The 13,957-nt window shown below is 51.7% G+C and overlaps 5 protein-coding genes across 5 annotated transcripts; 1 reads left to right on the top strand and 4 right to left on the bottom strand.

Annotated features, from left to right (window-relative positions):
- Positions 1 to 892: 892 nt before the first annotated feature.
- On the bottom strand, positions 893 to 3,046 carry N7459_002083 (uncharacterized protein; the record flags this gene model as incomplete). The annotated part of the gene is made up of 5 exons (XM_056941268.1): positions 893 to 1,407; positions 1,466 to 1,580; positions 1,639 to 1,766; positions 1,844 to 2,034; positions 2,088 to 3,046. The coding sequence occupies 5 exons, from the start codon at positions 3,044 to 3,046 to the stop codon at positions 893 to 895; spliced, it is 1,908 nt and encodes a 635-aa protein (XP_056803123.1).
- Positions 3,047 to 5,585: 2,539 nt separating this feature from the next.
- N7459_002082 (uncharacterized protein) lies at positions 5,586 to 6,030 on the bottom strand (the record flags this gene model as incomplete). Its single annotated transcript, XM_056941267.1, has 2 exons — positions 5,586 to 5,611; positions 5,658 to 6,030. 2 exons carry the CDS (start codon positions 6,028 to 6,030, stop codon positions 5,586 to 5,588), a joined length of 399 nt encoding a protein of 132 aa, XP_056803122.1.
- Positions 6,031 to 6,692: 662 nt separating this feature from the next.
- On the bottom strand, positions 6,693 to 8,679 carry N7459_002081 (uncharacterized protein; the record flags this gene model as incomplete). The annotated part of the gene is made up of 5 exons (XM_056941266.1): positions 6,693 to 6,717; positions 6,769 to 6,863; positions 6,924 to 8,298; positions 8,357 to 8,380; positions 8,435 to 8,679. The coding sequence occupies 5 exons, from the start codon at positions 8,677 to 8,679 to the stop codon at positions 6,693 to 6,695; spliced, it is 1,764 nt and encodes a 587-aa protein (XP_056803121.1).
- A 1,926-nt stretch (positions 8,680 to 10,605) lies between these two features.
- On the top strand, positions 10,606 to 11,500 carry N7459_002080 (uncharacterized protein; the record flags this gene model as incomplete). The annotated part of the gene is made up of 2 exons (XM_056941265.1): positions 10,606 to 11,214; positions 11,270 to 11,500. 2 exons carry the CDS (start codon positions 10,606 to 10,608, stop codon positions 11,498 to 11,500), a joined length of 840 nt encoding a protein of 279 aa, XP_056803120.1.
- A 913-nt stretch (positions 11,501 to 12,413) lies between these two features.
- On the bottom strand, positions 12,414 to 13,868 carry N7459_002079 (uncharacterized protein; the record flags this gene model as incomplete). Its single annotated transcript, XM_056941264.1, has 5 exons — positions 12,414 to 12,595; positions 12,648 to 12,816; positions 12,867 to 13,177; positions 13,223 to 13,569; positions 13,618 to 13,868. The coding sequence occupies 5 exons, from the start codon at positions 13,866 to 13,868 to the stop codon at positions 12,414 to 12,416; spliced, it is 1,260 nt and encodes a 419-aa protein (XP_056803119.1).
- Positions 13,869 to 13,957: the final 89 nt, after the last annotated feature.

Genomic DNA, 13,957 nt, shown 5'->3' with positions numbered 1-13,957 from the left:
CTCCCTGCTATGCATTGTGTCAATCTTGAACCTGCCAATCAACGAAGATCATATCCACAATACATCTCCCGGATGATGATCGAGAGTGAAACCGCTAGCCTGGACTTTCTCGGTCTAGCAGAAAGGGAGATCACAGGTTTATACATCCTTGATTTGCCACGCTTCGTCCGGCAAAAGGACCACCAGCTGTTCCCATGTACAGACCAAGCTACCAATACTGGCTTGATTCGGATCTGATACCACTAAACCCCAGAACTATCGAATTGTGAAGGTCGAGGAAGAGCTTCAAAGCATACACTAGCGAACCAATGCGCAGGAATGTTTCGAACAAACTGGCCGAATCCAGCCAGAAACCCTTTGCGAAGAAAAGGCAAGTTCGAGCCGCGACCTATGGATTTCCAGCCAAACCCGCCAAATAAGGTGAGAGATAGAGATGGCCCTGGGGAGGTTCAGCGAGACGATTTCTTGTGGCCCGGCGAAGCACCGAGCAGACAACCTCTGAACCCTGGAAATCCCCTTGTCTCGATTCAAGTCTCGTTCGAGATTATTAGTATAGCTGACGAGTAAATATTCTCCAGACGACAAGACCTCGACCTAGTTTCGGACATGGAGATCAAGAAGAGGGTGATTGAATGGGATTCAGCTGAACCTCTTCCAATGCTACTACTTTGTATCCCATGTAGAGTGAAGAATAAAATATTTCCTTCTGCCCGTATATAGGCGCATTACCATATTGAGTAGATACATGACAAGAGCAAAAGCTCGTAAAAGGCGACATTCCTCGCAAGCCATCATCATACGTGCACGTGTACTCGTATCCGTGAGTCCCAGCAACACAGGACAGTCTTCCAAGCAGACTTCTCACACGCGTCATATCGTTGACGAAGCAAGCTTAGCCGGAGTAGTAAGGGTTGGTGCAAGTCCAAGAAGTGAGGGCGGTGCCACCAGGGCCAAACGCCGACTCAAGAGCCAAGACTGCAGCCCAGGTACCCATGCCCGAAGTCGCCAGGCCAAGGCCACTGTAGATGAGGACAGGCACGCTGATATACCAGGTGTTCATGAAACCGCGGATCCAGCGCTTGACGCCGTTATCGTGGCGGGTGGTCTCACCGGTGGCAGGGTCGAAACCCTCGCCGGGCAATCTGGCGCCATCCTGGATCTTGTAGGCCAGGTACATGATGCCCGAGAAGGAGTAGGTGAAGTTCAGACTGAAAAGGCCGCCCACGAAGTTGGTGAAGGCGCTGAACTGGGGGATGGACATGCAGACCACAAAGGCAATGATCCAGTAGACCGGGCCGAGACCCCACCAGAGGTACTTGCCGGTAGTCGATGTGATGTTGGGCAGCTTGAAGATTTCCTGGCCGACCTCGAGGTAGACAGTCTTCATGCCGACGTTGAAGTAAAGGACTGGAGAGGTCAGTTTGACGGGGAAAAGAATATGGCGGGGAGGCAGATCAAAACTTACAGACGGCAAGCCAACCGGTAAGCAGGGAAAGCACGTTGGATACAACCTGGAGCCTCTCCGGGTTGACGGACTGGTTGACGTTGCTGTAGCTGTACTGGCCGTAGTAGTGGTAGACCTGGAACATTGTCAGTTTTCGAGTCCGTGGCCATGTTTCAAGGACCATGAAAGCTTACGAAAGCACCAAAGAAGACGTAGACAACGGTAATGAAAGTTTGCGCGACCAGCAACCCCTTCCAGAAGTCCATGGGACGGCGCATCTCGGACAAGAAGGCGACGAACATGACAGCTCCAGAGTAGGCGTCTGATCAAACGAGTCAGCTCACACTGGTCAAAAGACTAAAGACCTTTTCGGGGGTGTTCTGAGAGATTCAAACGTACAAACCATGGTGTTAATGCCGTTGAACTTGGCGGCGAAGAGATCAGTGTCGGTGGGCTGATACTCAGCAGGCGGGGCGTTGGCGAAGGTCTTGACGGGCGCCATTGTCGCTGTGTTGGCCCATTCCTTGGGCAGAATACCGTTCTGCACAGCAGCAGTGGGATCAGGGCCGTACTTAGCCGCAGCAACGCAGCTAGATAATTTAGTTAGCGAGCTAGCCTATGCTGTGACGAAGCTTGGACTCACATGATGATGAAGGTAACGATGTTGATCCACACAGACAGGTTGCAGAGCCAGCCGAGGTGCTTCAGGGACCGCATGTAACCACTAGCCATACTCACGACGAGGGAAATGACACCGCAGACAATGTAGCAGAGATTGGCACTTCCACCGAGCTGGGCAATGATACCCGTGTTGCCCAGGAGCACGACGGCCACACTGAGGAACATCTGGAGGGATTGCATGAAGTTGATGAAGTGACGCATTCTCGGGCCGTAGAGACGATGGAATGGGTCACCGAAACTGAGGACGGGGTAGCGAGACGAGTCAAGACCGAGGAAGGTCCTCCAGATCATGATTCCAGACAGGAAGGCAGCGAGACCCATGAGAACGAAGATACCAACGCCGATGCCGTAACCGGTGTTGGCGAAGACATAGGGGGTTTGCGACCAGCCCAGAATGTCGGTGGTGATCAGATAGAAGATGGCACCCCAGCCTGCATTGCGCAGGGCTCGTGCCGCCAGACGCCACTCGGCGTCCAGGTCGTGGGTGCCAGAAGGGGCGACGGGGCTGACGGAGCCATCCTGGTTTTTGACCGCGACGCTGGTCTTCTTCTCGGACCACTGGGCGGTTTCCTCCTGGCTCTGCAGCTCGCGCGACTCGTGGATCTTGGCATCCTCGTACGGGTTTGTGGTGAAGTAGCCCTTCACCATGCCCAGAAGACCGCCTTTTGATGTACCCGAGCCGAGCGCCTTGTAGCGGTGGTACTCCTCATCCTCCATCTCACGCTCGATCTTGGCCCAGTAGGTGAATTCCTCAAAGGTCACGGTCGAATCGAGACGCGCCTCCAAGCCCCAGAGGCGCTGGCGCACACCGGGGTGGGCGCCAGACTTCTCCATCTTCTGGATCTCTTCAGGCCCCGCGCCGGTTTCGCGCATTTGCTCAGTTGGGGCCGTCACGGCCAGAGGACCGGGGAGCATGGACATGGTGGAGAAACGAGCGATGGAATACTCGAGAGGAACTGGGGGGAGGGGAGGAAAAGAGATCAATGGAGGGAGAGACGCGCTCTTATAATTTGCGACGGACTCCGCGTGGGAAGTGGAAATGAACGAGAACGGCCACTAGCAAAGATAACCTGCAGAGTGGGGGAGCCAGTGAAATGAGCAGATGGAGACGGTGGTGGCAGGCTGCGTGTATCCCATATCTCTCTCGAATGAAGTGCATATTACGATTATCATTATCATTATCACGAACGTGAGCAGGAGAACGATTCCTGCCGACGGAATACCGGGAATAGCCGCTCTGGATGGGAGCGCAGTTGACCAAAGCTCCGGTGGTGTTCGAGAAGCCTGTCAGTTGGACGTGGATCAGTGTGGCCACCACCCCTCGTGGAGCGGAAATAGTAAGAGTTCTGTGTGATTTCCATCCACTCTGGCGAAAACGTGGCGAGTTGTGCATTCTATTGGTCACCACGCAGCTTTGTAGCCAAAGGGCGAACCTGCGAGTGCAATGTGTACTCGCAGACTCGCCAATCAGCGCCATTCGACCACCTTCCTCTTCCTCAACGGACGCTTGTAGTTGGTCATGCGACAGTGATAAGCAGAAGCTCCTCCAAACGATAAGATGTGGACGGGAGAAAGACCGAATAGGGGAGGAAGGTCCGCCGCTAGGGGATCGGACCAGGGTTGTCCAATAAGCTAGGACATATTTCGGTTCGTACGGTGGCCAAGAGCAGCCGCGAGTGGCCAAGAGGAGCCAAGTGGTATCCGGCCTGAAATCTGCGAGGCTTGTTCCAGATAAGCTTCGCCAATCGGAGAGCGGCTGCGTGGTGGCACAGACGACTCCGTCGTGTAGCGAATGCAACCTTGGATTCTTTCATCTATTTGACCCACCATAATGATAGCGAGCTCCTCCTATGATTCCCTTCAACCGGAGTCCGGCAGGGATGGAATGAACGTCTCCTATCGAACCCACATTGTCAACGGAGGCTAATCTCCGTCTTCGAGCATAGTCTCGAGACGATGGAAATCCAGAATTCGGCCTTGCCGCAGTTCATGTCACGCGAAGTATACCTGCGCTTCGCACTTCGCAGTTGAAGCCCGGTTTGGTATAGTGTGTCTCTCTCTACTAAACCCTAGTGGAAACCTCCCGTCCGGACTGCGGCGGGGCCCCGACGCCACACAGAATCCCCATGGCTTCAGGGGCGACCACGTTATTTTACTATTTCCGGCAACGATAAGTAAATTTTCTGTTTCTAAACATAATTCCTACGTAAACTATGACCAGATAGTATTATTCACCGCGTCCCGGGACTGGCATGGAGAGTATCAATTTATACAATGGCTCTTGCCGGCCCCGATTTCTCGCTCCCCCGACATATTTCTTTTTGCAGGACACCATCGCTGTAGACCTCTAGGAGCTAGGGTAGTATATGGGTTTCCTGAAAAGTGAACCGTGCTCTGCAGCGTTACTTTGGGATCGGGGGCGAAAAGAAGGAGCTGGGGATGTGTGGGAGCAATCATAAGGGATGTTCGGAGTACTCCGTATACTTTTCGGCTTAGCCGAGCGCCACCGATGCGCCAAGCCGGATCAGGCACAGTTGCCGTGCGTCTGCCCTCGTGTTCGAGTCCTTGGTTGTATCCATAGATGCAATGTGGATTATCATCCCGGCACTCAGCGCGTGCTGCTCGTTCGTGCAGGTCGTGTAGGATGTTCTCAGCCTCCAGCCCCCATGGCTTTGTCTCACTGGCCGGGTAATCTGGAAATCACCCAAGATTGTTCATCACGGCCACGGAAAACTTCTATCTGGGCCTGCAAAGACTCGTATTCGCACTAGGCGAGTCAGTGCTTGTTCTGTATAGCAGGCCTAACAGCTGTGGCAACATGAGTGGACCGGTCGGGAACTAGGTCGCCGAATCACTGGCGTGACCCCGAGAGCTTCGGCTAGTAAAAAGACTAGCAGGAATCTCTATAGCAACACAATGCTCCTCTATCAGGAGGAAATCGGAGGTATCCGGATGGAAATTCTCACATGCACTGGGAGGAATCAGCGAGAATTCCATGAGCCAGAGTATGAATGAGTAGACGTAGGAGCATCATCTGTGAAGCAAACCATCCCAAGCAACGACCTCGGTAGCTCATCTCACCATGCTCCAGCTCCAATCGTATCCCCACAAAGACGAGGCTGGTGGCGTCTATATGATAAGGAGTGGGACCTTTCAATCCTGACTGCCGGCTTCTGCAGGTTTGGCACTCGGGATCAGGCCAACGACCCCAATCTAGCCTGTAACGCAGCAATCCTGAGCGGGGTCATTTCCGGGTGGTTCATTCATCCATTGGTATTTGGTCGTTTCCCTGCATGCGCCGATAACCGCCATTCGAATGACTACGACGATGGTAGCTCTGAAGGATCTCGTTCTGCGGGAAGCTCGGATATGAAGGATAGGTCGTTTCTTGAAGTATTCGCGCTCTTTCAGTAGAGTCCCTGGGTATCTCAGTCTGGGTATCCACGCAGAGCGTATAACACTATTTCCCATAAATGCTTGTCGATTCTGGAGTCAGAGGTACCAGAGGACAGCAAGCACAAGCATGGCATACCCAGCGACAGCGCCCACAGCAGGCCCAGCAATCCATGCCTTTGATGATTAGGCGATGTGTCCGATGTAGCAGTGTTGGTTGCCGTGCTAGTCGCGGTCGCAGTCGCAGTCGCGGTTGGAGCCACAAAGTCAGTGGCCGCCCATTTGATGAAAACAGCCTTGGCATTGATTCCGTCAGCGCTTGTCAGGCTTGTCACTGTTCCTCCTTGAGTGTAGATCCAGAAAGAGTAGGGATCGGTGGCGGGGATGCATCGGTTCGCATGGTGCCATGCAGTATCATCTTCTGTCGGGCCTCGTAGCCTCTGGATCAAGGTATGTGTCAATATACCATTCTCATCGACAGGCTGGGTATATAAACTTGCCTTGGGCGACATGTGACTTGAGTCAAGCCGGAGGCCAGTGTAGTAGAGGCAGCGATAAAAGAGCAACGAAATCTGCCTGTCCTCTGTGCTCGACTAAGGATGGAACTACTCATGTGAGTGAAGAAGCTGTCATCTGGCTAAGCTTTTCCCCTTCCGCTTGCCAAGGCTGAGTTGCCTCGGCGCTAACATGCTTGGGTAGTCTACAGCATCTCTTCTATTGTTGACGAACATGTTCGTACCGTTCGTGGACCCTGGTTCTAATGGCCCGGATCCTCAAGTCTCCACCTTCTGGGTCGCTCTCGACAGTTCCCAGGTTGTCTTGAACTCAAAACACGTCTAATTATTTATTGACGCATTTGCATCGAAATGGCAGATGCGATATGAACAGTCACCCGTGTGCGTTATAGATGAAGGGAACAGGTTTCCTATCCCTGAGTGACAATCTGAAGGATAAATATGAGGGCATTCTGCGAATATTCCTTGAAGCGATTCCTGCTGAAGAGACACCTACTCTGGTACCTGGTAATTTGCTGTCGAAGGTCCTAAATTGATGAGGTTTCTCATGGTGACTATCTCGTCATCCAGCCGTCGGTGTGGCCGACAGAACATCCTTCTCTCAGAAGCTCCTTCACGTACAACGCACAACAGCTAAGAGTGGTTTATCTATCCACTGGCTACTCAACCAGGTTGTTGTGATCCCTGCGGTCATGGTTAGCCGCTGACAATGCCATGGACGATAGAATGACTAACGGAAGCTTGTGGTTTGGCATAAACCAGGCCAGGACCACTGCAGGCGCAGAGGATGCAAGCGCAGTATATGTCATGTATCTCAACACATCTGAGAACTACGTTTACGGTTGTCAGTCGCTTCCAGGTATCCGAAATATAGTCACCAGCAGACTCACAGCCAGGTTCACGGCGAGGCGTTCTGCAGATCCCCAGGCCGGAGCAACACCGAGAATCGAGTTAGACAGAGTGTTTATCAGCACCGGAGTCGCACCCTTGCCGAGGTGGTTTTTCAATGCGTGCCCGATGGTATTGGTGTAAATGCCGCCGGCAATGCAATCACCCACGCTCGAGCCGAGGAATGAAAAGCAGACCACCAAGGCCGTTATCTGTGGCATTTGAGCGTGTGTGACAGAGATTTGTGCCGGGACCAGCAAGTTGGTCTGCATGATACCCGACCCTATGCCCTGTACCACTTGGACAAAGAAAAGCTCAAACATGGAGTTTGATGCTCCTCGAAGGCGGATCATGACCCCGTAACCGATCAGGCGAACCACTGCGCCGACGATCACCAGCCACTTATAACGTCGCGTCCACATCATCAACACCCCAGCTAGGATACCAGTCAGGCACTGCATGACGCCATTGGTTGAGTTGTAAAAGGTCGCATTGCGCGCAGAGAAATTATGCGCCACTGTGGCCCATGTGTATAGGTATTGATGTGTGCATGAGAAGCCGAGAGAGTCCGTCGCGATCAGGAACAGGCAAAGACTGATAGTAGGATTCTTGAAGTACGATGGCGGCATGAACGGATAACGGGACAGAAGACGCTCGTAGAATGGAAAGGCGATCAGCATGGCGGCTCCGACGGCGATGAGGGCGTCGAGGTAGGGCGTCTTCCATTTGCTCGTCGTTGTTGCCGCCAAGGTCAGCGGTACCAGGATCAAGGCAAAGCCGCCGCTGAAGAGCACGACGCCTCCCAGGTCAATCTGAGAGCAGAAGTCGTAGACTGTCATTCTCTGACGTAGAACGAGGCCCATTCTTTTGGCCCGGATCTGATAGTATAAAAGCGTCGTGATGATGAAACTGGCACCAAACGGCATGAGAAGGGCGAACATGCCAATGCCCCAGCGCCAACCAATCCCGTTGACAACGCTATCAGCAATGAAGCCGGACACCCAAGGGGTCACTAGAAAAGGAGTGAAAGACACGCCGATTGCAAAGCCACGCCACCGGGCGCTACTTATGTCGGAGATGACAATGTCATTCATGATGTTGGTTCCTGACTGCCCCGTGACGTATAAGATGTAGCCTGCGGCATATGTGTTGAATGTTTTGGCCGAAGCCATCAGAATATAAGACAACACATATAGACTGATGGTCATCATGTACGTTTGGCCACGCCCCATGACGTTGGAGAGCTTTGCAATCGGCGGTTTGATGACCGCAAATAGCACAGCCCCAGCCGTGCTCAGTGCTGCTAGCTTTGACAAAGCATCGAATGACGATGTCGAATAGTTGTTGTAGACATATACAGTGGAGTTGTCGAGCTCGCTAATGCATGAGGTTAGTCAAACTCCAACAATCCAAGAATGATCATGCGATCACCTACTATAGCACCATAATCATGGCTAGCCTTTGATATGTGTTAGTCCGGCTTCGTCCCAAGGCTTTGCGACACGAAGCTTACCCGATGATGACGAGCCATTTCCCTTTCTTGCCCCAGACAGCAGTGGCCGCTTCAATACCAGAGACACCTGCCTCTGCCTCGACCGTCTGTTCCAGGGCGCCCTTTTCGATTCCAACATCTGGATTTCTGACTGACTTGAGACCCACAGGGTTGGCATCTGGATTGTTCGTCCCCGGCTGAGGTTCGTCCGACTGGACAGGTGTTGGCTGAAATTGCCGTTTAACCGCGTCCACGACTCTCTTCATGATGAATTATCATCTATGCCCAGATGCAAGTTGAGTGATGCAAGTAGACTCCAACGGATTCATGCAAGGATGATATTGTGCACCCGGAAGCTTTGGGGAGGGTGGAATGTATTATAAAGCGCTGGTTACCCCGCTGCTGGTAGTTGTCAGTCGACGTAACCTACCATCCCGGCAAATGTGAAGACCGTTATCTGGCATGATATTCAAGCACTCCCTGACAGCCAATCACGTAGAGTTGATGTCTGTTTATGCACGAGGAGCTTAGATGTGGGCAACAACAGCAAGGGTGTCCCGTTTCGGGGTGACTGGGTGAGGGGGTGGCTTCTGGAGCATATCTTGATCCCTGCTCATACTGGCGTGTTTGATTCGAGGCCTTGTATTTTCTAGACCAAAAATGGAAAGCAAGAAAAGACCATATCATATCTCGGCACGTTATCTTGCTATCCAATCATGATCGAGTGGGGGGATAGATTGGATCAATGTAGAATCGGGGTCCAATAGGAGACCCCAATTTGTAAGCGATCAACACTACCTAGGTAGATGGGAAAGATATCGACCAAGGAGAGCGGGAGGCTGTGAGAACTGGGTTTAGAGGTGTGGATAGTTGCTCTTATATCTGTGTTACTTGAGAGTTATTAGACCTACCCATTAAGGCAACATCCCCCAATAGGAGATAGCTAGGAGGATACGTCAACGCTCCAAGGCGAGTGGGGTATTCAGGCGACGAATAGTTAAGCTTGATTGAGGCTCGATCTTTGGTTCAAGTATAGCCGTATAGCCAATTGTTCAAGGTGGTCATGATCGATTTCGCATTGTGCAATTTTCGCGACGAATATGGAGACGACAATGACTGGAGTGAATGGAAAGCAATACAAGACGAAGAAGGGGCAATCGGGCTTATCATGCAAGATCGCTTAGAGGGTGGATTTGTTTACCATCGATCCAATCGATACCAAAAACCGGCTCATTACTACGAATGAAATGATCGAGTTAAAGCTGTGATGGCAGTATAGTCCAAACAGCCTTCTCCCCTTCGCCTAGCTTGCAGTTCCTGGCTTTCTTCTCACCCTGCCACTCGACGAGCCTTCCAAGGTTGTCGGGCCTCATGCTGACCCACCGTGCAGAAGACGAATATAGCACCATGCTCCGATACGCGTCTGCTAGCACATGGCCATTCACCGGCAGTGGATTGGAATCCTTCTTTCTCGGATTCCAATCTGGTGCATTTTGGGTCGTGGAACGCAGCGCGTCCGCGACTCTGCCGCAGCATCGTTGCGCAGAGGCAATTGACTTTTAAGCTCGGAGGCCGATGACTAGAAGCATAATGATAATGATAACGATATACCCGGCGGTGGGTCGAGGGCGCTGACAATGCGTCTGAGTAGCGGAAGTGGCGTCTGTCGCAGATAGCCACTAGCTGGTGCGTGGGAGACGCTACCATGTCTACCGTGCGTGGTCGCTATTTTGATATGTGAGCATCGGGCTGTGCGGGCTAGAACTTGAGTCTTGAATATCCCGGTATCTGGCATTTTCGCCCTGTTCAGGTCTGATTTGGTAAATAAAAAGCATAGATGTAGTTGCTTCGACCGTGGCACCTCGTATCGCGGTCGACTCCCTGGGGACGTCTATCCATGGAAGCTTTCTGGCATTCCGCGGACCACGAGTGGTGAACCGAAAGTAGTGGCACCTTCAAAAGATTGCCGCCTAGCACCAGGCAACACGCGAATCAAGCCGGAAGTTGGCGGCGGCGATGTTGCAAAGCAACGCGCATCGAGGGTTTGTTGATATTCACGATCAGCGAATCCGGACTTACATTTCCACCGAGTCCGAGCCTCCCCGCCTCGGCTTCCCCTTATCCATCCATGACTTCCACCTTTCCCTGTACTGCATCCACGAGTTATAGCACTACCTATATATCCTATAGATATGATCCCCCGTCGGGCATTGAAGCCGTATCTGGCCGAATTTCTCGGCACGGCCCTGCTCATCGTCATCGGCGATGGCGTGGTCGCCCAATGCTTGCTGTCCGACTACCAGTACGGGACCTGGTTGTCCATCAATGTTTCCTGGGCTGCCGCCGTCTGCCTCTCCAGCTACCTAGCTGAACCGAGTCCTACCATCAACCCGGCCGTGACGATTTGCACGGCGCTGGTGCGCCCATCGGCCGGACAGTGGAAAACCATCCCGGGCAAGCTGGCTGCGCAGTTCCTCGGCGGGTTCGTCGGCGCGGCCCTCGTCTACATCAACTACCGGTCGGCCATCATCGCGTGGGATCCGGAATACACCATCCCCTGGGGATCCATCCTCAGCCCGACCGGTCACCATTCCGCGGGTGTCTTCTCGACCTATCCCGCAGCCCACTACGCGTCGAACTGGGAAGCCGTGTTCTCGGAGGTGCTGGGCTCAGCGGTGCTGATGTTTGGCTGCCTCGCTATCTCGGATCCGGGCAATGCCCATCGCTTCCCTGCGCCGCACTTGTCTCTCTTTCTGCTTCTGCTCGCCATCGGGGCGGCGCTGGGCTGGCAGACTGGCTACGTAGGTTCACCACATATCCCGTAACGTTCTTGCGCAATGCTAACATATATGCAAGGCTCTCAACCCGGCTAGAGACTTTGGCCCGAGACTGTTCTCTGCCATTCTGTACGGCCGCGAAGTGTTTACGGCCGCTGGGTTCTATTTCGTGGTGCCTCTCTTTGCCCCGATCCTGGGCTGTCTCGTAGGCGCCGCGACGTACGATGGCATCCTGTTCGAGGGCGATGGCTCCCGTATTACGGAGGCGCTGGACAAAGTGGAGAATCACAATTCTCTGCGCCTGGAGTGATGTGGGAGCTCTTATGATTCACGATCGACTTGATAGAATTGGGCTAGAAGTAAAGCTTCATTGAGCAGGAATACAGGTGGGAGAGACGGATGATTGGGCTGAAAGGGCCTGGTTAGAGGCCGCCGACGCCCAATTCATAAGTTGACTGGGCGACTGGCATAGTATGACCCTTGGGATGGTTTATCTTAGATTTTGCTTTCTCTTTCTTTTTCTTATGACTCTAGTTCGGGGGTTTTAGCTGATGTATGTATTATCCGGAAATTGATCCAATCTCAATAACAAATAAGGGCCAAACCTAGCTCGATATGATCGTGGACCATAGCGGGATTACTTTTTGCTGCATGCTATACAATATATCCATTTTATAAATTCCCCTTCCACGCTCTTTCTAGTACATACGACCACAGGGTGTGGAGAACAGGGCTTCCCGTCCGCTCAGCCGTACTTAAGCCACACGCCGGCGAGTTAGTAGTATGGTGGGTGACCACATGCGAATCCTCGCTGTTGTATGTTTTGTTTTGGTTGTTTTGTCTTTTTTATCTATTGTTCTAGCCTACTCTTCAGGGTCTTTATCAATCTCTAGGCCTTTTAAAACGTCCCAAGCGCCCTAAATATCCTAAATACCCCTCTAATCTATACCCAAAACTCTTATAGCCCCCTAATCGTCGGCCATCATTGGCATTCCAATCTTTGGTCCACCGGCTTCCCATACTGCACCAATATTTCTCGGTCGTTCAACAACACAACATTTAATCACAAACAGTGTGCGTTCATTATATTGTTGTCTATTAAGGCTCTTCTCTTGGAGACGGCGTAGTTCGGCTGAGGCAGCGATGCCGTTGATCTCGATGGCTTGGCCTGTCCTCCGAGCCTTCATGTGTACATGCGGAAGAGACGAGGGGATAAAGTTTTGCTATTGTATCTGTAGCCATGGATCAGAGAGCAGCTCCTTTGCGGTCCCTCTTTCCTCTGGCCGCCATTGCAACGTCCTTGAGATGAAATCCAAGAACTTCTGCTTTTCAGCTCCTTCAATAGTGTCAAGCAGACTATTGAGACCCCGCTGTGCTGGGATGAGACTGGGGTTTTTGAATTGACCTGGTTGCTGTGTCAGTGGGGCCATTATTTGGGTGGTATGCCGATCAGATACCATCTTCATCAAAGTATCGTGAACTTCGAGTTCCTCGCTTCAATATGTCTCGTGGTGGATGACCGATCAAAGATATGATAGCAGCCAAATGCCGTTCCTCACTAAAAGATGAGCCTGGGGATGATGTATCCTGATCAAAAGGGCCGGTGCCACAAAGTAGCTCCAGAATCTAACACAATGACATTAGAGTATGTAACCAATGAAGTTATAAAGCCTTACCAAACTGCCCAGATTCCAAATATCAACGCTATAGTTCCACTCAGCCCCAAGGACAACCTCTGGGGCTCGAAAACTATTAGGTTGAATAGTGTGAGTATGAGGTGCTTTGTCCCTGTAAACAGAAAGACCAAAGTCTGTGATAACTGGCCTCCCGAGCTGATCAACATCGAAGCCAAAATTGTTTCGGGAAAGATATATTGTTCGATCTTCTGTGTTTTTCTGAGGTAGGGGATGATCTGCCTCATCTTTGACGACTCTTTGGAGGATAGATTGGTCTCCAAGCGCCATAAGAATATTGTCGGACTTTAAATCTGCCTTATATTAGCGACATACGGCTGTTGAAGTATCGTACGGACCTGTATGAATGATATGAGACTGAGTATGAAGATAATCGAGTCCCATAATGACCATTTGGGTGATCGGCTTGAGGACGTCAAGAGGAAGGACACCTCCGATAAAGCGCTTTTGAAGCATCCATAGTGGCTCATAGAGGACATCGAAAACCATACAGGAATGCTTTCCATGTGGTCCCTCTAAGTCAAAAGAGTCAAGCAAAGTGCGGATAAAATATCGACCTTCATGATTTGTGTTTACCCGAGAGATATGCTCCGTAATTCGCAACTCCTTTTCAGTACATTCCGTCGATGCGTAATTATTTGCGTTTACTTTTATTGCGACAAAACGTGGAGGAAGCCAACGCCATCTATGATTCTGTCAGAGTCGTGACTCGTTAATTCATTATTGAACTTACTGCTGGAGGTCCTTCGCGAGCCAGACCGTCGAGCTAACACCCCAACCAAGCTTCGTGGCCACCTGATATCTACTGGCCAGTACCGTGTAGAGTTGCATTGGATAGAAATATCTGGGGTTATAGTGAGGGGCGCACTCCTCTTCAACAAACTGAGAAACTCGGATAATACCGGGGGAGCTCGAAGGTAACTTGTAAGGGGCTGTCTTGAGCAGGCCGAGGAGCGACATTTTAGCTGAATTTGCTGCCATCATGATTCTTAGAAAGTGGGAATTCTAGGTCATGGGAAGGAGTTAGATAGAATTAGAAGGGGCTGGGCACGGATTAACAATAGACCCACCGG

This window comes from Penicillium hispanicum, assembly GCF_028827665.1.
Source record: "Penicillium hispanicum strain IBT 35686 chromosome Unknown utg000002l_segment0_segment0, whole genome shotgun sequence".
Taxonomy (NCBI): Eukaryota; Fungi; Ascomycota; class Eurotiomycetes; order Eurotiales; family Aspergillaceae; genus Penicillium; species Penicillium hispanicum.
Note: the sequence above shows the minus strand (reverse complement) of the source record. Positions and strands in the feature narration are given on the sequence as shown.